The 26002-nt window shown below is 37.0% G+C and overlaps 1 protein-coding gene across 3 annotated transcripts in view; it reads right to left on the bottom strand.

Moving 5' to 3' along the window:
- The window catches only part of LOC131037527 (mRNA cap guanine-N7 methyltransferase 1), a 127137-nt gene that overhangs the window by 54095 nt on the left and 47040 nt on the right, over window positions 1-26002 (bottom strand). For all 3 annotated transcript variants that reach the window (XM_057969685.2, XM_057969684.2, XM_057969686.2), the window contains 2 exons: window positions 18917-18981; window positions 18734-18784 (listed from right to left, as the gene is read on the bottom strand). In XM_057969685.2, coding sequence (XP_057825668.1) covers window positions 18734-18784; window positions 18917-18981 — 116 coding nt within the window. The remainder of the gene's footprint in view (window positions 1-18733; window positions 18785-18916; window positions 18982-26002) is intronic.

Genomic DNA, 26002 nt, shown 5'->3' with positions numbered 1-26002 from the left:
GCTAGAAACAGTGGTTTAGCCTAAATGATGCCCTACTTGAAAATGCTTTATTCTTATTTTTGAATATTATAAAATATATAAAATGTTGTGATGTTTCATTTACGTAAAGTAATGTTGTAACTCATCTTTTGATTTAACGAATATAAACATTAAGGTTGAAAAGTCGAGATGTCGGACTAACTACTCTAGTTTGGACAAGTGGATGCAGGAATGACTTGGCCTCCATGAAGAAGGGGAAAAGATATCACCAGGAAAGAGGGAAGAGAGATGGTTATAGTCAATGATTGTATGGTATACAAAGAATAGCAAGTACTACCTGATGTCAATTAGTGACCTTGTCAACCTAGGTTTCCCTACTAGGACCATGGGAAATATGTCCGTTAGTGTCTCTGATTTGCTCCATGCTCGTTTGTTTAACCTTGGTATTGGCATTGCATTATCATTAAATGTACCTTCTAATATTGTCTTAATTAATACCTTTATTTGACATGTTTTTGACTTGAGAAAGTAAACTCCGTATATATTTACATTTAAAATATATATTTTGATCTGTTGTAAAATGATTCTAATAAAGGTATTTAATTAATTAAATTTGAATTGATTTTGTAAAGGAATATTTATTTACCTTATTATTAATTTAATGTTATTTTTAAAAATATATATATAATGACTTAGTTATCTTAATTTCTCTTTAACTTATTTACGCTTCTCATAAAATTTAATTCTATATAACATAAGTTCGATTGGCGTTATAATGTTTTATTACCAAGATTATTCGATACTCTTTATCGGGGAATCATTCATTCTTTTCGAAGGATATATCATATTGATTTTTGGGGTATGACTTAAGGAGTTCGAGATTTTCTTTTCTTTTTTTCTTCCTTGGACGTGGATATTGCTTTCCGGAACCATGACGGGAGATGGCGGATTTGGTGCAACTCCTCTGTTAAACATTAGGGTGGCAAAGCATTTAGGGAATGAAAAGGATTCTTTGCGGGGAGGATTAATTGGAGGTCTTCTTTCTTATTTGTTTCTTTTTTTTTCTTCGGCTCTATTCTTCTTGGTTGGACGCGAGAACTAACAGAACGGAGTGAAGGCGTTGTATTTCTTGGTTCCTCTGCAATGGAAGAAAGTGCATACTAGCCACCGTAGTAGCTAGAACTTCTCAGCCAGTCGAGGTGTTGCAATATTCTTCTTATTACAGACACGTGGTCTCTCTGTTAACTTTCTATTTCAGTAAAGAAGCATATATACTGTTGCAATGAAGCATTAGATTATGACTCGAAGAGCTCTTCAGTTTAGTGTAGTGTTCTCCTGAGGAAAACTTGCTAGATAAATTCCTTTAAGAAGCTCAACAAAAGCTCTTTCTTCCTTTCTTTCATTCTTTTTCTGCATAATTGTTTTGAAAGAGACATTTGGTGAAAACTATTGCTGGTGTTTTATTGTTTATTTACAGTACGGTAGGGACTTCGGTTTCCAGCATTTCAAAAAATGAGAATATAATTAATGCAAAAAAGAGTGTCAATCTCACCAGTAAATTAGGAAGAATCCTTATGAGTTACTGTATCTATTTTTTTGTTAATAAACCTAAGAGTGCAAGTCGGATAGGGTGGAACTGGCCCACATGTAATCTTGTAGACAAATCCTTGGCCAGCGTGCACTAGTTGCATGTAGTGCTTGTCAGTTCTGGGATTCTGGATATAGTCATAGTCAGGAAATTATACCAGTTAGCAGGTAGCTATAGGGTGTAATTTGATTACGGTTGTAGGATCTTACACCAGTTCCAGCATGACTTGACGTAACCATTTTCCTTTACCCTTGCAGAGGGTCGGGCCACTTCAGTTAGAAGTGAGCAAGGGGGATCGGAAACGATCTAAGGATGGGTGGATAAATGCCCTGATGATATCTTTTTCTCCTCCATGATTCAAAGAGAATTTAAAGATGAGCAATTTTGCCAAATAATTAATGAAAAGTACATTCTAAACCCTTCATCCTTTCCTTTATATAGAAATTAGTTGCAAACGTATTTCTGTTTATGTTTCCAATGAACTACTGTTTGTTTTATTCAATGAAGAATATTTCCTTCCTGTACTGAAATTTGGTTTTAATTAAAAAAACATACATATGATAATGATATCAGCTTTTCATGTTCATTGTTTTCTAAAAAAAGAAACTAGCCATTACTTGCTTTCATGTTGTTTATTGATCTTAAACTAGCCATTATTTGTTGAGTTTTTTTTTGGTGCATATTACAATTTTACTTCATTTTTCCTCGATCAATTTTCTGCTGCCCAACCTTTAAATCACCTGAGGCTGGGGTTCCTGCCTCCAAGGTAAGAATTATAACCTACAGAGAGTTCTCAGTATTTTTCACTTCTTTCAGTTGGAGATCACTATGAGAACTGATTTGATCAAGGTTTCCTTAAGTGTTCACTTCCAAGAACAACAATTGCACTAGTTAAAAAACTCACTTGAAAAGTGATTTGCAGGAATTAACACATTAAGCAGAATCCTAGAAAGATTTGAATCATAAAGGTTATCTTTAAGAGGCTACCAGATTGATTTATTTGTTTTTTCAGAATGTGAATCAGCTGGCTAACAGGATCAAGAGTTGGGTGCTTCAAGATCATGTATTTCCAGTGTTCCACGGAAACGTGTTTCCCCCCCCCATTTAGGTCATGTTTTGGAGACAGGGACGTTTCCGAGACGGGGAAACGGGGACGTGACGTCTCCCGCCATCCCACCACCGCTACCGGTGCTCCGCCAAAGACAGGAAAACGTCTCCACATCTCCCAAGTACCGAAGTCTCCTTGGGAGACCTCTCCACGCCTCCTTGGGAGACGCCTAGGAGCGGGAAGACGTCTCCTGTCATCCCCACATCAAATGCCATGAAAAAGTTAAAATTTAAAAAAAAAAACGATTTTTGGGGGTCGTGGGGTAACCCTAATTTGACATGGGCCCCACCCCTTCCCCCAAAACACAACAAAACCATCATATTTGATGATTTCACTCACATTTTGAATGACTGATTTTTTTCCACCAAGCTGAAGAGAAGCAAAAACTTGTCGAAGTCTGATTGAAGCAGTGAAAAGAGTGATTGCAAGTGTGATAGGAATGAGGAGCAAGAAGAAGAGGAGGAAGAGGATTCTACTGCTTTTTGGAGAGATTTTTCAAGCACAAGGTAGGGTTTTTCTTGTTTTTTTTTTTTTTCTGATTTTCATTTTTCAATTCTTTGTTTGGTTTTTTTTTTTTCTTATTCATCTCAAAATCAGATTTGATGTTGAATCTGCCCTCAAGATTCAACATCAATTTTTATTATTTTAATTTTAATTTTTAAATAATTATAAATTGTAAATTTTGTTTTCAAAATTGAAACTTCAAATTTCAAGTTTGTATTTCAATTTGTTAAACTAGGCTGATTTTATTTTTATTTTCATTTTGTGAAATGTAGTGTCACTTTCATAATGAACTCCCACAAGATGATTGAGGATGAGATGGAAATCCATTCTCATAGTGAACATGATTCAGAATTTGAACCTGAGGATGAGGGGGGTGACCATGGGGCTGATCCTGGAGCCCAATCTAGTTCCATGGCGAGTGCACCAGCTAGTACAAGTTGCCCTTCAAAGTTGTTGGCACAGTATGCTAGGGGTGCTTATGATCGCAAATCTCCTCTCAAACAGTTTGCTTTAAGAGTAGAAGGCACATCACATTCAGGTGGGGGAACAAGGAAGTGGAAATGCAACATTTGTGGGATTGAATGGTTTGGTAGTTTCACTAAAGTGAATGCACACTTTCTTTTGTGGACAAGAAAAGGTGTGGATCATTGTAAGTTTTTGAAGGAACCTAAAAATATACAGTATAGAATTGAGTTTAACAAGCTTTGGGGCGTTCCAGATGACACAAATCTTTCAGTCCCTACTACTTTGTCTGCTAGGGCAGCCCTTCAGTAGAGCCAGCATGCGCCACATACTTCTCCTCCTACTTCGCAAACGAAAGGAATGATGTTTGGATCTCCATCCACTTCCACTTCTACTTCTAGTGCCATGCCTGCTAAGGGCACAGGGAAACACAACTTGCAGACATCACAGAGTAACCCCATAGCTGATATGTTTAATGTGCAGCTAAGAGATGAGATAGATGAATCCATTGGCAAGTTCTTCTTTGCCAATGGCATCCCATTTCATGTTACACGGTCTCCTTATTATAGGGAGATGATGGCTATGGTGGCGAAGGGAGGAACATCATATGTGCCACCAAGTGAGATGAAAATGAGGACCTCGATCTTGGATAACTGTTATTCCAAGATCAATATTTTGATGGAGAAGATGAAGGCATGTTGGGTGGCATCTGGGTGCAGCATTGTTATGGACGGGTGGACGAACATTAACCATCGTCCACTCATCAACATCATGGTCACATGTGCAGAGCGCCCATACTTTCTTAGAGCAATTGATTGTATAGGGCATCGTAAAGATGCTGATTTTCAGTTTCAGGTCCTCAAGGAGACTATTGAGGAGGTTGGGCCACAAAATGTGGTCCAAGTAGTGACTGATCCAGCCCATGTGTGTAGAACAGCAGGGAGACTCATTGAGGTAGCCTACGGATATATTTGGTGGACCCCATGTGTGCATGCCATGAACAATGCACTCAAGGACATGGGGAAGATTGACTGGATTAGAGGAGTGGTCATTGATGCGAGAGATGTGCAGATGTCTATCTGCATCCACCATACTTCACATACACTCTTCAGGACCTTCGCGAAGGAGTTCTTGAAACTACTTGAGACCAGATATGCATCCTATTTCATTCTCTTGGAGAGAATGATTGAGTTGCAAGAGGTATTGCAGCTCATGGTTATGATTAATGAGTGGAATAGGTGGGTCGAGGCCAAGACAGAGCAGGGGAGAAGGATGAAGGAGATAGTGAATAGTGATGTGTTTTGGATTGATGCGAAATACGTTGTCTCCGTCATTTCTCCAGTATTCTAGGTCATCAGATATGGGGATGGGGATGCACCTAACCTTGGAGAGGTGTATGAGTGCATTGACTCTATGCTTGATCAGATGAGGGCTACTGTGCGAGTGAAGGACCCCTCTCTAGCATTCTACAATGAGCACATCCGGCCAATCATTCAGCGCAGATGGGACAAGTTGAACACTCCTTTGCATATGGTTGCCTTTGCCTTGAATCCTAAATGGTACAAGGCTAGACCAGGTAGAGTGACACCAATTTAGGATGATGAGGTGAAGGCGGGTTTCTTTAGGTGCATAGAGAAGATGTATGATTCTAGAGATGTTAGCATAATTCGCACCAAGTGGGGAAGATTTGCCACTATTAGAGGCTATTCAGATGCAGCAAAGATGGATATAGAAACTATCACACAGGAGGACCCACTTTTGTGGTGGAATTGTCATGGTCTGAAATCTTTGACCACCACTCTAGCTATCTGTCTGCTATCCCAGGTTTCCAATTCTTCAGCTGCTGAGACGAATTGATCTACATATAGCTTCATCCACTCTCTTAAGAGGAACAGACTTACCTCTAAGAGAGCATAGAAGCTTGTGGTTGCATACAGTGCTTAGCGTCTCATGGACCGCAAGACACTTGTGTACAAGGAGAGTCCAACGGCACGATGGGATGTAAAGCCAGAGAAGCCTTCATAGATTGATGAGGATGATCCTACCACTTCAGATGCAGGGTTGGTTGGTGTGAGCTTGAGGGATCTTGACCTTGTGGAGTCCAGCAGTTCCAGTGATGAGGAGTTTGCAGATGATTAGAGGCCTCCCTTCACTGTTGAGACATGGACCAGCTAGGACTCGAACCTAGGACCTTCCATACGTTGTTGGAGTGCTCTACCACTGAGCTACTGGCCCCTCTTGGACCAGTCCATCATCAGGCCTGGACCTAGCTTTGATACCATGTTAAGTTTTAATGATTAGATTAGATAGAAATAATTCAAACACAAATGCACAAAATTTACCCTAGGAAAACCTTCCTCTTGAAGGTGAAAAACCTAGCAATGATGTTCCTTATTATATTTATCAATTTACAAGATGTCTTTACAATGAATTATCTTCACTCCTTGAAGCTAGCATCAAACAATTTATTGAACACTTCAATCTACCATTCACAAAGTGTGAGGAATATATATGATCTGCTATGTATGAGAAGTGCAGTCCACTCGCTGTCTATGATGCAACTGTTGTGTGAAGATATGCTAAGATACGATCTGCTGAAGATTATTATATCCCTGCTTAAGGATGAACACAATCTGCTTGTTGTGTGGGAGATTCGATCTGCTAAAGAATATCACTATGTTGTCAAAGAAGAATACAGTCTGCTTTTATAATGAATTTGAATTACCAAAGGAGATGGAGTGCACCGATCTATATACCCAACCACATCATGATCAAGCAACACGACTTATACCAAAAGTCGGCTTCTTACCAACCAACACGTCTCATTTATTAGACATCAGTTATATTATAATTAACCCGACTTTCACAAAAGCTGGCGGGATTATATTTAGTAGTAATTTCAAATACAAAAATCGGCAAGAATATATAGATATTAAATCAATACACATATAACTTGATCTCACAAAATGTCTAAGGCCCGAAAGGCCAATTAGACATTTAGTTTTGCTATGTCGACTCAGAGAAGGATACTGACTGACACTATAAACATCAACACTCCCTCTTAGCTAGGGAGGAATCCTTCTCAACATCCGAGTTGCATAGTCACATCCACCATGGCTACTCCCAAAGGGTGAGCACACACAAATGCTAAGTCATGGAGTCTCTCACATGACATTCACCATACCTACTCGTAAAGGGTGAAACAAGGGCAAGAATCTCAAACTTCTCTCACAGAGAGGAATGCACAACAAGGTACCTCAAACTTCTCTCACAGAGAAGAATGCATGACAAGGGCTTGCACCTCAAACTTCTCTCACAGAGAAGAATGCATTATAATACATATCAAGTAATCACTGATGCTGAGACTCCCTCTCAGCAAGGGCTTCATTTTCCATAATTCCAAGCTTGTCTCGAAAATGCACAAATTTCACTTTCGCAAGAGGCTTGGTGAAAATGTCAGTTGTTTGTTCCTCAGTACAAATGTATCTCAACTAAACAGCATTCCTTTGTACCATATCTCTGATGTGGTGGTACTAAATCTCTACATGCTTCGTTTTGTCATGAAATACTGGATTGACTGTAAGCTTCGCACAGCTTTGGTTATCACAATGTATGGTAGTAGGCTCCAATGATTGTCCAAACAATCCTGCAATGAGCTTACAAAGCACACTGCTTCGCGAGTTGCCACACATGCTGCAATGTATTTTGCCTCTGCAGTGCTCAGAGCTACTGAAGACTGTTTCCTCCTACACTAGGAAATCATAGCAAATCCCAAGCTGAAGCAACAACCAAAAGTGCTCTTCCGATCAGTAACATTCCCTGCCCAATCAGAATCAAAATATCCTTCAAGTATCAAGTCCACACTGGAAGAGTATTTCAAGCCATATCCAACTGTGCCACGCAAGTATCTCAAGATATGCTTGATTGCAACTAGATTTATCTGTCTAGGTTCACTCATGAACTGGCTAAGTGCACTCACTCCATAGCAAATATCTGGTCTAGTGTTAACTAGATACATCAAGGAACCAATCAATTGCCTATAAATAGTAGGGTCCACAAGATCTGAACTAGCTGTAGCTTCCCTCAATTTGTTCAAGTTAGTTTGCATTGGTGTGGACATAGATTTACAATCTGTCATTCCAAATCTCTTCAAGATATCGATGGTGTATTTTCCTTGACTTAGGATAATCCCATTGGGCCTTTGCCAAACTTCCAACCCTAGAAAGAAGTGCATCGGTCCTAAGTCCTTCATCTTGAATTCGGAAGTCAACTCCCTACATCTATCAACGAGATGATCTTATCCGGTAACAAATAGGTCAACATATCACCATTTGGATCAGCATCATTCTTGCAAAAACCCAAACCCACTAAGTATCTGTCAATTCTTTCATACCAAGCCCGAGGAGCTTGTTTAAGACCATATAGGGCTTTCTTCAATCTACACACATGAAACTCTTTCCCATGAATCACGAACCCCTCAAGTTGCTCGATGTAGACTTCTTCTTCAATCACACCATTGAGAAAGGCAGTCTTCACATCCATCTGATGCAACTTCCATCCCTTAGCTACTGCAATGGTAATGATGGTTCTAATGGAAGTATAGCGAGCAACAGGAGCAAATGTTTCTTCGTAGTCTATTCCCTCTTGTTGAGAGAATCCACGAGCCACAAATCTAGCCTTGTACTTTTCAATGCTGCCATCAGCTGCATGTTTTATCTTGTACAACCACTTGGAAGATACAACAGACTTGCCTTTTTGTCTAGGCACAATATCCCACACATTGTTCTTGAGAATGGATTGATACTCCTCATCCATTGCATCTTTCCAAACTTGATGTTTTGCGGCTTCCTCTACACTAGAAGGTTCAGACTCAATAAGATTACACATTAATGCAACATAACCAGAAAATCTTTGTGGTCTTTTGCTTTCTCTGAATGTACCTCTAGGAGCGGCAAACTGTTTTGCTTCCTGCATAGTGTTTTGCGCTCAAAGAGGTCTCTTTCGAGACACAACAATATCTCTAGGCCCATCAGTGGGATCCAAAGGTTCAATTGGGTCATTACTCATATCAGGTTCTATAGTCTCCCTCTAAATCTCAGGGGCATGATCAACATCCATGTCTTGAGGGGTCTCATCATCTATCTCCATGCATGAGCCCTGATTTCCTGAATGCAACATCTTCCTCAAATGTGACATCCCTACTAACTTCTATTTGCTTCTGACCAGGAATGTAAATACAGTAGGCTTTGGAGGTTTCACTGTAGCCCACAAATATTCCTCTTGCTAGAAGGCTCCAACTTGGTTCTCTTGTACTTGGGAATATGAACATACACAAGACAACAAAATATTCTTAGGTGGGTGGTATCAGGCTTGATACCTGAAAAGGCCTCTACAGGAGCCATATTTTGTAATATCCGATGAGGACATCTATTCTGAATATACACTTTTGTTCTAGAGGCTTCTACCCATAGAAAAATCTAAAGGTCTTGATCATGAATCATAGCTTTTACAGCTTCAACAATAGATCGGTTCTTCCTTTCAGCAACCCCATTTTGTTGAGGGTTGTAAGGAACACAGAACTCCCTCTTGATCCCTGCCTCAATACAGAAATCACGAAAGCTACCCGAGATGTACTCACCTCCATTATCAGACCTTAAAATTTTAATTTTCTTTCCAGATAAATTTTCTACAAGAACTTTAAACTCTTTAAATCTACTTAGGACTTCATCAGACTCTTTAGACCTTAAGAAATAAATCCAAGTCTTCCTAGAGTAGTCATCTATAAAAGTTACATAATACAAACATCCACTTAGGGATGGAATTGACATTGGACCACATAAATCTGAATGTACAAGATCTAGTATTTCTTTAGACCTACTTTCACTGCTATAAAAAGGACTTTTGATATTTTTGCCCATAGGACAACCTTTACAAGTACCATCATTTACATGAATAAGTTTAGGAATACCTTTTACCATCTTCACCAATGAAGGAAGAGCCCTGAAGTGAAGATGTCCAAGTCTTCTGTACCAGAGTTCGCTGGAACTAGAAGAATCATGAATAAGAGCTTGAACAAGGAGAGTGAAGAGTTTGTATAAAGTCTCATGTCGATTTCCGATCACACGAGCAATCTTGATGTTGGAGTTCTTAGGCCAAGCAAGAACTCTTCCTTCAAAAAATGCAATTTGATAGCCCTTATCCTCCAAGGCTGAAATAGACACAAGGTTTCTCTTGATCCCTAGCACGAACAATACATCACTTAGGTGTAGAGAAACTCCAGATTCAAGGTTTAGAGATATAGCACCAACTCCTCTTACAGCATAGCGTGCATCATCCCCAATAATAACTTGGAGATGTGACTCTTTCTCCACTAGATCAGAAAGGTGCTCCCGATGACCGGTGATATGTCGAGAGGCTCCACTATCAATTAACCATGTATCACTATCCGTAGGAACATTGCTTGATAATGCTGATATGAAAAGAAAACAATTGGAGTTATCTTCAACCTCTTTCTGAGATGAGACTTCATTGATGTTTGCTCCTTGATAATTAGGTCTTGTCAAACAATCCTTTGCAAAGTGACCAAACTTGTCACACCTAAAATACTGGATGCAAGAGAGATCTTTCTTCCTCTCCTAGAATCACGTGCAGAATCTGATTTGAAATCTTTATTCTTTTTGAAGTTGCCCTTCTTCCAATACTTACGTTTCTTGGTAGATTGAGTGGCAAGAACATGAGTATCTTCATTTTGAGAACTCTTGATAATTCCTCTAGCGATCAATCTTGATTCTTCTTGAATACAATCTGCACGGAGACGATCAAACTTAGGTAATTTGGATAAATGGCTCCCATGAATGAGGTAGGCCATTCAAGGCTAGCATGACAAGGTCTTTATCAATCACTTGATCCCCAATTGCGCTTAGTTGATCTCTCAATTCTGAAATTTTCATGAAGTAGGTGATGACTGAATCTCCCCTTGCCATCTTTACTTGGTGGAGTTGTTGCCTCAAGACAAGAGTCCTACTTCCATTGTTAATCTCGTATAAACCCTCCAAGGTCTTGAACATATCTCTTGCAGTTGTCATCTTGGAGATGAGAGGCACCAAGTGATCCCTCACGGAGTCGATTAATATCTTCTTTGCTTTGATGGCATTTTTTCTTAAATTGAAGCTTCTCCTCATGATCTTCAAGTTCGGATAAATCCTTTTTCTCCACGAATTGAAGAAGATCATTTTATTCAAGTGCAATGAGCAATCTAAACTTCCATGAGGTGAAGTTTGGATGAGCCTTCAAGCCTATCTTCAACTTTAAGACCGTTCACCATTTTCGAGACTTAGAGATACTACTCGAAGGAGAGAGAGAGAAAAAGGAGAGAATGCTTAGGAGAATCTGATCACGATCTTCTTTTACTGTGGCTCTAATACCATGTTAAGACATGGACCAACTAGGACTCAAACCTAGGACCTTCCATGCGTTGTTGGAGTGCTCTAGCACTGAGCTATTGGCCCCTCTTGGACCAGTCCATCGTCGATCTGGGTGTGGCTTATTTCCAACACCAACATTCACTACATTTTGAGTTTTAACATTTTGGCATTTTGTCTTTTGTAATGCTATTGCTATTAGTATCTGAATTTGCTACTCATTGTAATGATGAATCATGTAATCATCTTTATAGACTTTGTGATATCTCATATGACAACAGATATTCATATTTTCGATATAATAGAAATCTCCAATTTGACAATTTCATTTGTCAAATTTTATTTAGCAATTAGCATTCAAGAAATCTTCGTATTTAAATTTAGTATTTCAAATTTTGCTATGTTAAAATTTTACTAATTAGTAATTTCCTATAGTTTCAGTTGAAATGTAATTCTTATACTGTTATACATCTTTTCAAAACTAGTTTTTCAAGTACTATAAGCATATGTATAACTATATCAGCACCACCACCCGGCCACGCCCCCGCCATCCCCAAACTTAGGCCCTTTGTCCCCCCGTCCCGGAAACCCATCCCCCCGTCCCCAACGCTTGTGGAACACTATGTATTTCCCTTTTTCTGAAAAAATAAACAATTATTATTCTATTTGCAAGAGTTAAAACTATAAAATCTAAAAGAAGTGCACTCTTTGATCACTTCAATTTTAATGTAGCCATTTCCCATAGTCAAAATAAAATGTCCCAAAATCACACATGTTAGAATATGAGATAAGTTTTACTAGAAATTATGATAATTCATATGTTAGGCTAGGGGATATTAGTCTATGTTAAAAAATTTGTTTTTTTAGGGGTGTTCTTAATGTTCAACCCGTGTATTTCTGCAATTACATCCTGGAAACAATGCAAAAACAGCTCATTGTTTCAAGTGTTTCATAAATATATCATATGTGGCTCAAGAAAAGGACATCAAATGTTTAAGGACCAAAACGTCAGGGGTACCAGCAGACCCATGATTGCAATAAAGCTTCTCTCTAGCCTTCCTTCATTGTCTTCTATATAAGAATACGGTTAAATATGTATCCTTTCATGACCCAACTTCATAAGGAGCAATACTTTGTTACCAAGACGCCAATGAAAAAGAAAGAACTATCTATTACATCATCATCTATTTTTTTCTTTGTTAAGAATTGAATAATATTATTATCAGGAAACCATGTGCTGCCATTTTATTTACCACTAAGAAGATCTTCCAATATGCTTCACCACCCATATGTTAGTCAAATTCTTTCTTCTAAGTAATTATCTTTAGTCAAATTCTTTCTTCTAATTCATTATCTTAGCAACAACGATTTAGTAGCTGCTACACAGTGATGCTTCAAAACTTCAGTCTCAAGATTGCTTGCATAAAATTGGTCAAGAAGCAAGTTAAAGTTGATCAATACTTTTAAAGTCAATTTTAGAGAAATTTTCAAAATTCAAGGATGAATCTAAACGGACCATTATAAACTACCTAAAGAACCTAAAGGAGAAGCTGAAGTTCAGCAAGTTCATATGTTTATGTAAACATTGATGGAGCTAAATGTCAATCTGAGGAAGGTGTGAAAGTCATCCTAAGCTATCTCCAAGGAAAACTCTTGGCTTCTCTTTCCATGCTGACTTTGAGAAGACTGATGATATAATTAAACGTTAAGCCATTACCCTTTGCCTCCACACTGCCTGATGGTTGGATGTCAAGAATCTTAAAATCTTTGTCCATGTCGGTTGCCAATCAATTCAGCAAATGCATGAAACTAAAATTGAAAACCTCAAGCATTATCACAACTTGGCCCATCAGCTTAGCCAGTTTTTGAAAACCTTTTTCCTTTAAACCAGTGCAGATGGAACAAAACATGTTAGTTATATGGCCTCACCTTCACCTATTTTCTAGCTCATAATATACTGACCAATGAAAGATTTGAAGTAAAAACACAATCAAACCTTATCATTTTCTCTAATGCATCTTGCAACCAAGTCCTTGTAGTTGGTTGCAGAGAATGAAGTCTGATGTTATCCTTGGCAATATTATTTATTACCAGATTCCTAAAGGCATGTTACTCTGATCCATTCATGAACAAAAATCCCATACTCACCTTGAAGAAGCTGATTCTAAACTTTGTGGATTTCACATTAGTAGCCACTTTACCACAAGACAGCTTCTCTTCATGGATTATTAATAGCCTACTCAAGAAAATGACTCATTCGCCTTTTCAAACTTACAAATATTGCTTATATACACCCTCACAACCCTTGCACCCTATTAATTCCCCATAGTATCTCTTCTTGGGAACTCAATCTTACTGAAAAATTCAGCCCTATTGAAGAGCACACAAATATACTGAGAGCGGGGGGGTGAATCAGTATATTAACAATCTATTAATTTTTCGACTTTAATCATAATCATATAACTTATCTCATAAACACGTTCATTGTATATTATCATTCACATGAAATCTAACTACCATGAACACAAATAGAACACAAGATATATACGTGGAACCCCTTACAAGAGAAAACCACGGCAAATTAATGCTCTTATATTTCTTCTTTAACAATGTTTGTAGGCACCAACCCCTAAGTTTGTTTGTGAGCAACAACCCACTGGAATCACCAACTCCCAAATCTGATTTTTGTGAGCACCAACTCCCACTTCTGAATTTTGTTTCCACCTTCTGAATGTTGCTACTACAACTGGTGATGGACAACTTGATTTCTACAATTTACATTCATTAACAAGTCTGAATTATATACTCTTCTTAAATTCCATCTTCATATTCTTCTATATCTGCATATAGATCTTCTTTATACCTGCATGAATTCCTCTTTGAAATCTGCATATACTCTTCTTCTATATCGTATATACATCTCTTTTATATCTGCATATATTTCTCTTTTATATCAGCATATAGTCTTTATAACCCTTCCATAAACTCTTTTTATAAATCTGGAATGAATCCTTCTTACAGATCTGCCTTCTACCTGTCTTTTATGATCTTGATTTTACCTTCTCATTAATAGCTTTGTAGATGCAAATCTGATATTAACTTTTATTCCCGCATCTCTTCTTATTTACACCCAGCACGCTCTACACATTCTTTTCTTACATCATATTTTCAAACACACTCACTCAACACACTGTATTGGAGTCTTCTTTATCACTTTATTTCTTCTATGTCTGCTCTTAGACAACAGTCCTTATATTTTTCTTTATTTTCTTCTAAAATTATCTTTCTTTTTATTTACACACGCTGGGTGTAAACCTTCAATCTGTCTTTCTTTTCAAACTCCACACACACCATATTCACTCTTAACTAAGAACTGCATCTCCCCTTTTTTATTTATATCTTCTAAAAATCGTGACTCTTTCTAACAGAGGTATTCTTTCATTATAAACATACCCATTGATATCTCTTTTAGTTAATTTAATTTTCACTTTTCTTAAAACAGAATTATATTCCTTAATGAATCGTACCTCTTCATGAATAATTTAAATGTTAATTATTCCTTTTAATTGCCACGTCTTTTTTTTTACATCTCAAACTAACTTATATTTGAATCGCTTCTTTATTAACTTCTTAATAAACGCACCTTTTCTTAAATGATGTTTGGTCAGAAAGTCAATGTTTGAACAAGTCATTAAGACTTGTATTAGTTCATTATTAAAACGTTGTCTCTAATCTGCCACCTTTATTACATCAAATGTGTAATATTATTAAAAATTTGTGAGATATTATGTGAGTCGTTGCTAAATAAATCAACCTTGCTTATTATATATTAATCACTTCCTGAATTAATATCATTTCTGTCATTAAACTGTGCCTTGTTTTTTTGTCAGTATTACTTGCTGTCCCATCTTACTTCTAACCTGCACTTCAGACTTTGTCTCACCACGTATTATATACAAAATCGCTGCAAACTACATTCAAGCAATATAACAATCAGGAACACATTGCAGTCATGATTATATCAGATTCTCTGATTAAAATTATAGACAGTTATTTGCAACTTTTTACCAGATTGATTCTGAGGAATTCTGAGGATGTTTGCAAATCTGAGAGTAACCCCTTGTCACTGCTCTTTAGTCTGAATATAAGTTCTCTACCTTTCTTAATGGTAATTGCTCAGCATCTCTTTCATCGGCACTACTACCAGTGTCTCCAAAAGAAAGACAATCATTGTATTTCTCTTATTAAATCTAAATGGTATGACTTCTCCTTTGACATTGATCTTATTTTTCATCAATGATAATCATGACAACCTTTTAAACATTCTTTTATATACAATCTCACCTTTGACATCAATGATGGAGTCTAACAATCACAACTGAGTGCTTTTGACATCAATGACGATATTTCCAACACCTATATCTTCTAACAGACATACCTTCATCATTACAATGACAATCACCAAGTATTTTACCAAATAGGTACATGCGATATGATTGCCCTCAACTAAAAGGTCTACAATTTCCAAGTTTATACTTAATCCAATCACTTCACAATCCAGTATCCTTTTTAACATTACAATCAGACATGTTTTAAAAACATGTGAGAGATTAGCTGAGAAGTTACACATTCAACATCATGTAGGCAAACTGAAGCTATTCATAAATTCCTTAGAAACATCTTAAATAAAGACAATTAGAGAAAGTAAACAGGACTGGCATCTAAGACTTTGCCCTGCGTTGTGGACCTACTGCATAAGAATCCATACACCAGATGGGCCATCTCCTTAGTATATGTTGTGGAACCTATATGCCCGTCAGAAGTTAATATTCTGTCCCCAAGGGTGTCCTTAGACAATCTTTGGAGCAATGATATATATAGGACCACTTGTTTGATTCAACATAGACTTGATTAGAGAGACAGGGAAACTGTGAGAAAAACTGAGCCCATAAGAAAAAACTTGTCCTTGTATATAACAAGTAATATAAAGCACCTATCAAATCAGAGAGTTGATCCTTAGCCTTGACAATTTTCATGACAATAAAGGAGGCTTGGATCTGGACTTCAGCCTTACTCCTGCTGAGTTCGTGCAGAATGCTATAAGAAGATATCATTAAAACATTTTCTAATAATTTTAGTAAGACATAAACAAAGAATTCTAGTAAAGTGCATAATCTTCAACTTCCCTTCTTATATGCTTCCGCCTGTGGAATATAATCTTTAGTCAACTCCTTCCCCTGTTGCTAAACCAAGCATCTACAATCACATTTTATTGTGTAAGTAGTCCATATCTCTGTTTATTCAGCACGCATAAAATCAGTTGTGTGTTAGAAAAGTATTTTAGCAATCATCTTGATGGACGGAATCATTATTTGACTGCAAAAAACATATCTTGACACAATTTAGCAATTTGGAGATGTAAACCTCAGGAGATATACATCCTAGTGGGTGTCCTTTTCATGCAATCAAATTATGAAGAAACTGCTATTGCATTTTTAATCTCCAGCTGCTAGAGATACCCATAATTGTTTGTGAGCCAAAGTTATAAACCCAGAAGATAGTCCTGGAGTTTGTTGAACACTGAACTGGTTGTAATAGGAGGCTCTAAAGCATTTGTATATACAAACACTGATCCAACCAATGTATGAAAAAGCAGGATAGGACACATAATAATGGCACCTTGTTGAGGCAATGCAGCAAAACAATCAGCACATCAGTACCAAACACCAAGCCATCTACAAGCTGAAGAGCACAATGGAGGCTTTTGTAGGAGGTGGAGACTGTCATTTCAGCCTCTACAATTTAAGACATCATACTGCAAACACTCCTTGGCTCATTTGTGAAAAAGAAGGTGCTACTATGGAGGGCCAAATCCCTGGAAATAAAGGCTGTCCAAATCCACAAAAGCAGGGATACCACCTAAATGTGCTTCTTAAGAGTGCTGGATTGCCATAAGCTTTGACAGTTATTATCTTTCAGCAATTTATGATGTTACTGGAATATTCTCTTACATGTTACTTTATAGCGAAAGTTTTCTTTCCTTCACTTTACTGTTTTCCTTGATTCATAGTGATAGTATTTTGCTGGGATCTCTTTCTTCTTGAGACTTCTTGCTGCTCATATTGATGTAATCTTAATCCTACTCTTTTAGAGATGCTTCTGATTTGCCAAAGCTCATTTATCTCAGCAGGAATTGACCATTCTAACATTCTTTCTCTGCTTCCCTATGATTAACTTTTTAATAAAAATAAATAAAATAATATTAAATTATGATCACTATTTCTTGGACTTGCATTTCCCTACACAGTGCAAGAACTGAAAATCATATAGCACTAAATGCAAGTTTATACTTTACTTCCAAACATTCTTTCCCTGCTTCCCTATGATTAACTTTTTAATAAAAAAATTAAAATAATATTAAATTATGATCACTATTTCTTGGTCTTGCATTTCCCTACACAGTGCAAGAACTGAAAATCATATAGCACTAATGCAAGTTTATACTGTACTTCCATCCTGTGCAATGTCAACTCAAGTTTGATAAGATAAACCAATTTTCCCGAATACGTATCATCAACTAATAGACAATTGCAAATTTCCCTCATTGAGTTATATAAAGGCAATCTATTTTAATTGTCTTAAATGTTAGTACAAATCTACACATACCACCATAAAGGGTATTCAAGGTACTTTGTTCCTACCTCTAAACTATTAAGGAAGACGATGGCTTCAAAAAATCCAAGTTCGATATCCAAGAAAAAATTAAAAGTGGGACTTTGCAAAATTGATAAAAATACAAAAGGTATGCATTACTTATATAAAAGGATTGTCAAAGACACCAAAAGCCTAGAAACATTAAGGTCACAAAATTAAGTCTTAACTTATATAAAGGAAAGAGGATATTATATCTCCTTGGGAAGTCTTATTTTCATCAAAATACATGTGGAAATTATCTATAAAAAAACTTGGAATTTTGAGATGTGCAATTCTCTCTTGAAATGAAATAATAATACCCCTATAAAAGACAATAGACTGGGAAATTTTCCATGTTTCTACAATCACAAAGAAATTTTCTATAACTGTATAATCAAACTTGTCAAAAAATATCTTTGCCAAGTTGAAATAAGCGACCTACTAAAAAGATTATATCACTAAAGAGTATGTTTCAGCTTGCATCTCCATTAACTGTCTGAGGATAAAAGCTTGCCCAGTAAGTTCTTGCTTGGAATTGTCAATAGTCTGGCAAACAAGGGAAAGAAGATCTTTGACTTACAATGAACTCCAGATCATCATTGGTCCAAAGGAACAATGGAAAAAAAAAAGGTTTAGTTCAATATATTCAATTATATTCACATTCCAGCAAATATATAATCCACAAGCATAAAAGGATGCATAGCTTCCATTGACATTTTTGTAGTTTACCAGTCCTAGTGGTCAATATATTATCATGGCATCTCCTCCCTAATCTGCCTTTCAAGTGCGCAAAAGGACCTAGGAATCAGTAAGCAGTAATTTTTCTAACAGAAACAATTTTGTATGCAAGAAGAGACATTTCCTTTCCAATTTTATTTTCTTTTCCCAAACACGGTTATTGAAGCATATATTTCAAATAGGTTACAGAAAAACATATATATAAAGAAAAGACTCAAAGAGAGCAATTGTGTTTTATACCTCAAGGTGAAACGTATACTGAATCCCATAAGGATTTGATGACTTGAACTTCTGCTAAATATTAACAAGGGAAAGCCAGATGTCAAATAACAATCTAAAATAGATATCTACATATAATGAGCTACAAGTGCATCATTGCTTAGTATAGACACTTAGGGCAGGAAAGACTCTGATATGTCATACCTTCTGAGCATATTTCTCGTCAAAAGATATCCAATAAACACTATTCCCAAACTTAAGCCCATCAGCTGCAGTAAAGTCAAAAAGAAAATATTGAACATTGTATATGTACTACCTTCAATCATTAGCAGTTTTGAATAAATATGAACTGCAATAGTACACTTCTACAACATTAAATAATGGTGAGTCAAAAAAAAAACCAGTAAAATAATTTTGAAGTAGCAAAAATGATTGACAAACTATTTATTATAGACTATAGTTTGTGTAAGAGTTTGTTAAATTGTTTGTTTACAAACAATTTAACAAACTATTAAACAAACTATAGTCTATAATAATTTGTGTAATTAAAAATTAAAATTTAATTACTTTCATTTTAAATAAATTATTAAATTTAATTTTATATATTTAACATTTAGAATCTATTGTTTACTATTAATTTATTAAATATTAATAATTATTTTTTAATTTGTTGTAGAAATCATAATGGCAACGACTACTAGCTCTACTCCTCAACGGACTTTCAAAACTGACCCAAATTCACCTTTATGGAAATATGTCAAAATAATAGACCAAGTAAAAGGTGGTGGAACATTTTTATGGATATGCAACTTCTATAGTACGAAAAAAACTAGCTCCTACAGTCGTGTCAAAGCCCATTTTTGTGCCATTCCCCAACAAGGAATCAAACCATGTCTAGGAAAGGATGGAAATGGGATGTCACCTCAAGAAATAGCAGGATATATTAGAGAGCAAGAGGAAGCAGATGCAAGAGTTGGTCGTGCCTCAAACCATCCTTTGTTGACAGGAAGAGGAAGTAAATCAAAGAGGCCCCCTACTTCTCCATCTTATAGCGATTTTCCTGATATCGTGGTAGAGAGCCACCCATTCTTGGACCCAATTAGTGAAGAACCTGTTATTGTGAAGAGAAGCAGGGGACCATTAGAGAGAGCATTTAAGAATGATGCTAGAGAGATTGCTGATCAATCCGTTGGAAGATGTCTATATGCAAACGGTTTGTCATTTAATGTGGTACGATCACCATATTGGCAGGATATGTTGAGAAAGGTAAACGAGGCTCCACAAGGGTACACAGGGCCAGGTTATGAGAAGGTGCGTAGCACCTTACTAGCAAAGGAGGTAAAAAACATAGACAATGCATTGGCTCCCATTAGAAATTCATGGAAACAAACAGGGGTGTCCATCATTTCAGATGGATGGAAGGATACCAAAAATCGGCCATTAATTAATGTAATTGCAGTGTGCCCTAAAGGGGCAATGTTTCTGAAAGCTGTGGATTGTGAGGGATAGGTGAAGGATGCACAATTTATTGCTAACATCCTTATACAATGCATTCAGGATGTGGGACCTCAAAATGTTGTCCAAGTAATAACGGACAATGCAAAGAATTGTAGAGCTGCAGGTATGTTGATTGAGACACGGTTTGAACACATATTTTGGACACCTTGTGCTGTCCACTCTCTCAACCTCATGCTACAAAAGATAGGCAGGAAAATAGATTGGATCAAACAAATTTATGTTGAGGCTGAAGAGATCCAAATGTTCATCACAAACCATAACATGTCACAAGCCATTTTCAGATCATTTTCACAGTTGGAGTTGCTAAAGGTAATTGAAACACTTCAATTTTTAAAATCTACATTTCACTTTGATGGTTACTTAATTTTTTTTTTTTTATCATGTCTTCTTTGTATTCTAATTTTTATTTTTAATTTTTGAATAGGTTGCCGAGACCCGATTTGCATCCAACACAATCGTCTTGAGGCGACTTGTGAAGGTGCAACAGCCACTTGCTAGCATGGTAATTTGTCAAAGTTGGTCCCTATGGAGGCAATCCAATACTGAAAGGGCAGCAAATGTAAAGCGCATGATCCTAGATGACACTTGGTGGGATCGAGTGGAATATCTTTTGAGTTTCACTGAGCCCATCATAAGTATGATCCGTTATACTAACATGGATCACCCATGTTTGGGAGAGGTATATGATGGCATTGACTCGATGATTGAGAAAATGAAAGCCATCATCAATGCAAAAGAGCAAGATCCCGAAGAAACTTTCTTCAAAGAGGTTCAATCAATTTGTGTTGAGCGGTGGAACAAAATGACCACCCCACTACATCTTCTTGCATTTGCATTGACTCCCAAATTTTATAGTGATGAAATGCTTGCTAAGCCATCAAGGGTACCACCATATAGAGATTCAGAAGTCAGTGAAGGGTGTAGGACAGCACTTACTAAACTCTTCCCAGATTCTGAAATGGAGGATTTAATGACAAGTGAGTTTGCTGATTTTGTAGCCTCCAATGGTCAAAGTGTTTCCGCTCTCCGTGACAAGTATAAAAAGGATTCTCATGCTTGGTGGTACCTCAATGGCCATACATCACCAAACCTTCAAACTCTTGCAATCAAAGTTTTATCGCAAGTAAGTTTCTTAATTTTTATTGCTCTCTAAATTTAGATTTTTTACTATTTTATAATTGTCACCCTCTCACTTTGTGTCAATTATTCAATAGGTTGCTAGTTCCTCTTCATCTGAGCGAAATTGGAGCACATACTCCTTTATCCACTTAGTGAAACGCAACCGACTGGCAGCAAGGCAGAAGAGCTCGTTTATGTGCATTCAAACTTGCACCTTCTTACTCATAAACAACATGAGTACAAGGATGGGAGCACAAAGTTTTGGGATGTAGATCCAGAGCAAACTGATTTGGATTTTTCAGCTGCCACACAATCTTTACTTTCTGGGGAGTCTGATAGCCAATGTGCTGCTAGTGCAAGTGGCAGTGAGGCTGCATGTGGTTCCAGTACTCTACCTACATCATCTAATGTCAATGATGATGTTGATCTTGATCTTCCTAGTGACCCATCTGATGCTATTGCTGATTATTAGTTGTGTTATTTTATTGTTGAACGGTTGAGCCAGTGAACAATGAATTCGATATCTATCATAACATTCAAAGTTTGACAAATGGATATTTCATATTAGATTAGACTTATAGTAAATTTGTAATTTTGTTATAGACTTATAGTTATATCAATATGAATCATATATGATAGTTCCAAGTTTTGTTTAGCATATGGATGATATGTGGGATTCTAAATTTAATTTTTGTTTCTACTTATTAGAGTGTATATATGTATATATTTATGATTTTTACATTTTTTGTACGGACGTACCCATACATACCCAGCCCCCCCCTAAAAAAATTGTCGTACCAGCGTACCGTACCCACGGACCCGTACCCGTGCCCGTACCCGTACCAACAACTTAGCTGTTTGGTTATATTGCTATGACATGAGTTTGTTTTTTTCATGCATTAGTACTGTCACGTTTTCACCTCTTCTCTGTTGATTCATTTCGTAACTCCATTTGTCAATCCTATGGATATACATACAAGAGAAGACAAAAAGCATATCCACAGTCTAGACAACCCTGTCACGTGACTTGTGATTATCAAGAGAACAAGGATATAGTTTAAAAAAATTAAAGCTTTGGTGGAATCTGAATGAACAACTACATCTAAAATTGTCCGAATTTGCATCAAGGAATAATTGTAGAATTCATAACACAGGTGGACACACTGAGATGCATTGTTTAACATTTCTGTCGAGGATGAAATTAGCATTGCAAGGGGAAATTTCTTTCTCAAAGGTACATGAACCGGTTGTACTCTCAAAAGCAAAACCTGAGTCTCCAATTAACGAAAGTGAGTTTTTCATGAAGTTCAAAGAGATGATCAAGGAAGGGTTAAATATTGAAAAGGACTTGTGCGTAGAGGAATCCTGCTCCCTTGCTGGTGCAGGATTCATAATGTACCCCACTCCGAATTCACATGTGCATCATGCATGGAAGCTATTCACCAGGCTAGAGTGCAGTTGAGTTTGGAGGAATTATCAAAAATGTACACTAGAAAAATCATGGAAAGCTCACCTCCAACAAATCAGCTTGAAATCTAAAGAAGGAAGTGTTACACATCATCTGGCATTGAAGATAATATAATTGAGCTTGACAGTCAACCTGCTACTGTGGAAAACAAATTTGCATACCTTGCAACCAAGGAAAGATGTAGTGAGGAAAACATTCAAGCTAAAGAGGTAGTGATAAGTAATGATCAAAGTTTTGATTCAACACTCAAGGAGGAAAGCCCATTGCAAGAGGAGGAATTCCTTGAAGAATATTCGTTCATGCTACAAAAAGTGATTCTTGAGAACGAATTGTAAGAAATTTCAAGCGTCATTGCCACAATGCTATTTCAAAGGGCGCTGAAAGATCTCAAGTGAGCCCAAATATGAGGAGCAATTCGAGGGGGCACTGAAAAACGTCATTGCCACAATGCTATTTCAAAGGGCGCTGAAAGATCTCATGGAGGAAGTACAAATGAGATTACTGCAAAAAAAAATTCAAGAAAATCAAGTTGTGGCGAGTGATATGATTCATCGTCAACTCTGGCCTCCCGAGATATTGCTTGACAATAAAATATTGCCTGAGATTGTATTTGAGGATCAACTAGAGGAAATTTTTGAATATCAACCTATCAAGGAGTCCCTAATTTTTGAAGATATGCTCATAGAGTTGCATAAGGATGTTGTGTATGCACTAAGTTTATTTTAAGAAGAACTTGCAAGTGAGAATCAGCATGTTGTGTATGCTCATGGAATTGTACATCACCAATGCCGACCTCTTGAAGCAGCTGAGGATACCTTTCCGTATGATGAGTTGGTGCATAGCACGCAAGGATCTCCCTTAGAAGATGAAACACAACAGGTTGTCTCTTTACCTGCTCTTAATTTTGAATGCTATGAATTTGATTATGGGGAGTTAGGAAAAACAACTTGCATTTGGATTGACCATGGACCCGATGCATTGCCACAATTGATCATCTTGCATGAGGAACTAATTGAGTACGAGAAATGTTTTGTGAGTCTGCTTCTCTGAGTTTAAGGATGAATTTGCCCAACTTCGGCCAATCGCTTTTGCCATGCTCATGTTACACATTCTAAGAAACCACTTGAAGTCCTGTATATAGGTCGGTTTTTCGAGTTGTGTTCGGTCTAGGAGTCTTGTATATAGTTTAGGTTTAGAGTAGGTTTTCTTTTGGGTGTGTTTTAGTTTGGTTGTTTTGTTGAGCCTTGTTCTTAATTTGCTTTGAGTCATTTGGCTCGAAATTGTTAGGTGGCTCAAGTAGTTTGCTTGCTTTAGCTTAGTTGGCTTTCAGTTTTAGTTTGCTTTGGGTGGTTCGCTTAGTGTAGGTGTCCTAAGTAGGAGCCTTCATTTGTGAGAAAGGCGTTTGTGTTGTTTTCAACATGCACTGGCACATTTTGGATCTTATGTTCAGTCAATTTCCTAGATATATATTTCTGAAGTGCTTTAGAATCCGAGTTGTTCCTCTTCAATTTCATCGGAAGGAAATCCCTTATTGTGTCTCAATACTGAAATCTTCTAATTACTATATTTTACACAATTTAATTGCTTTGAGTCACTGTGGTTTCTTAGGTGAAGTCATGGCTAGTGAAAATCTTAAATCCTGCTTCAATGTCACTGTGATTCTCAAACCCAAGTGAGCTTCATTGCTTACGAGCCAAATTGCAAAGTACGAAAAGTTGAAAAATAAAGCAGTATCAAAATAAGGAAAGAAAAATGAGAAAGAAAAGGAAAAATCAAGACAAGAAAAGAAAAAAATGAATGAAAATATTCGTGAGATTACAACAATAGCCTCGTTGGAGCTATGGACGCTCGTTGGCAACAAGGCTCTATCCAAGATGCTTTTGGAGTTTGGACTACTCACGTAGCTAGTCACAGTTATCATTCGCACACACTTGGGTAATCAAAGATTAAGTGCCTTGATCCAGTTCGGGATTCTTCTTTCCTTTTGAGTACTTTTCCTAGTCTCTTGATAGGTTGGGTTGAATCATCCGAAGGTTCTAGGTATGGATTGAGTCTTTATCTTTGAAATGTTCAAGAACATTTATTCGAGGTGGCGCTAGATGTTGTGACGTTTCCACACATCGACCCATTGCATATGGGGACCCCCACTTTTTCTCTTTTTAGGTTGATGTTTTGCTTAGGTTGTCTTGGAATGGCAATAGTTTCCATAGTCATTAGCCTTTACTTGTGAGGGGAGGTTGATTCAATCAATTAGGAAATGTTGTTAAGGTTGCGAAATTGCAAGGAAGTCGTCCAAGGTGTAAATTTGTCTTGGTTTGAATTTGTCCTCATAGGGGTCGAGTTTCTACTCTTTAAGCTTAGTGATGAAATTATTGCAAGATTGATTGTGGACTTTGTGATGAACAGGAGAAAAGTCCCTAAGAAAATCGATTTTCCACTTGGGGAATTGAATGAACAAAGTAATTTTGGACAACCAATGCGAATGTAGGCAAAGGAAATTCATAATCAAGTGAATTAAAGATCTATTTTATCTATATGGAATTCGAATTTCTACTCCAGGTAAAGGATGAAAGGAGGCAAAATAAGTCTAAGGGAGGTCATGGATGAACAAGTCCTTATGAAAACAGACCTTCACTATGAGCAATTCATAGGGACTAACTTGTCCCTATAGAGATCGATCCTCCAACAGGATATGAACAAGATCTAAATGCATTTTCATAAGGACAAAAAAAATAAGGATCAAGAAGTCCCTATGAGGTTCAGTGTTCCACTCCAAGCCTAGAAATAAAATTACCTATGGCGGTTTGCATTAGAAGTAAGAAATTTTATAGGGACTAATTTTGTCCCTATGGAGGTCGAATTTCCACTGAGAAAATTACTCGCAAGGTACTATGAATTTCACGAGGACAAAATTGTCCCTATCATTATCGATTTTCCCCCTTGGAATAAAAGTGCAAAGGAAAGATGAATTTTCATGAGGAATAATCAGTCCCTATGGAGGTTGAACCTCCACCTAAGTGAAATGCTTGTAAAGGAATAATAAAAATTCATAAGGACCTAATTTTGTCTTTATACTTATTGGACCTCCACTCAAGACTAAATTGCAAGATATGAGCAAATCTATAGGGACAAAATGAATTTTCTTTAGGACTAAATAGTCCCTATAGGGATTGAATTTCCACTTG

This window comes from Cryptomeria japonica, chromosome 6, assembly GCF_030272615.1.
Source record: "Cryptomeria japonica chromosome 6, Sugi_1.0, whole genome shotgun sequence".
Classification (NCBI taxonomy): domain Eukaryota; kingdom Viridiplantae; phylum Streptophyta; class Pinopsida; order Cupressales; family Cupressaceae; genus Cryptomeria; species Cryptomeria japonica.
The sequence above is the reverse complement of the archived record's forward strand: the minus strand, read 5'-3'. Positions and strand labels throughout refer to the sequence as shown.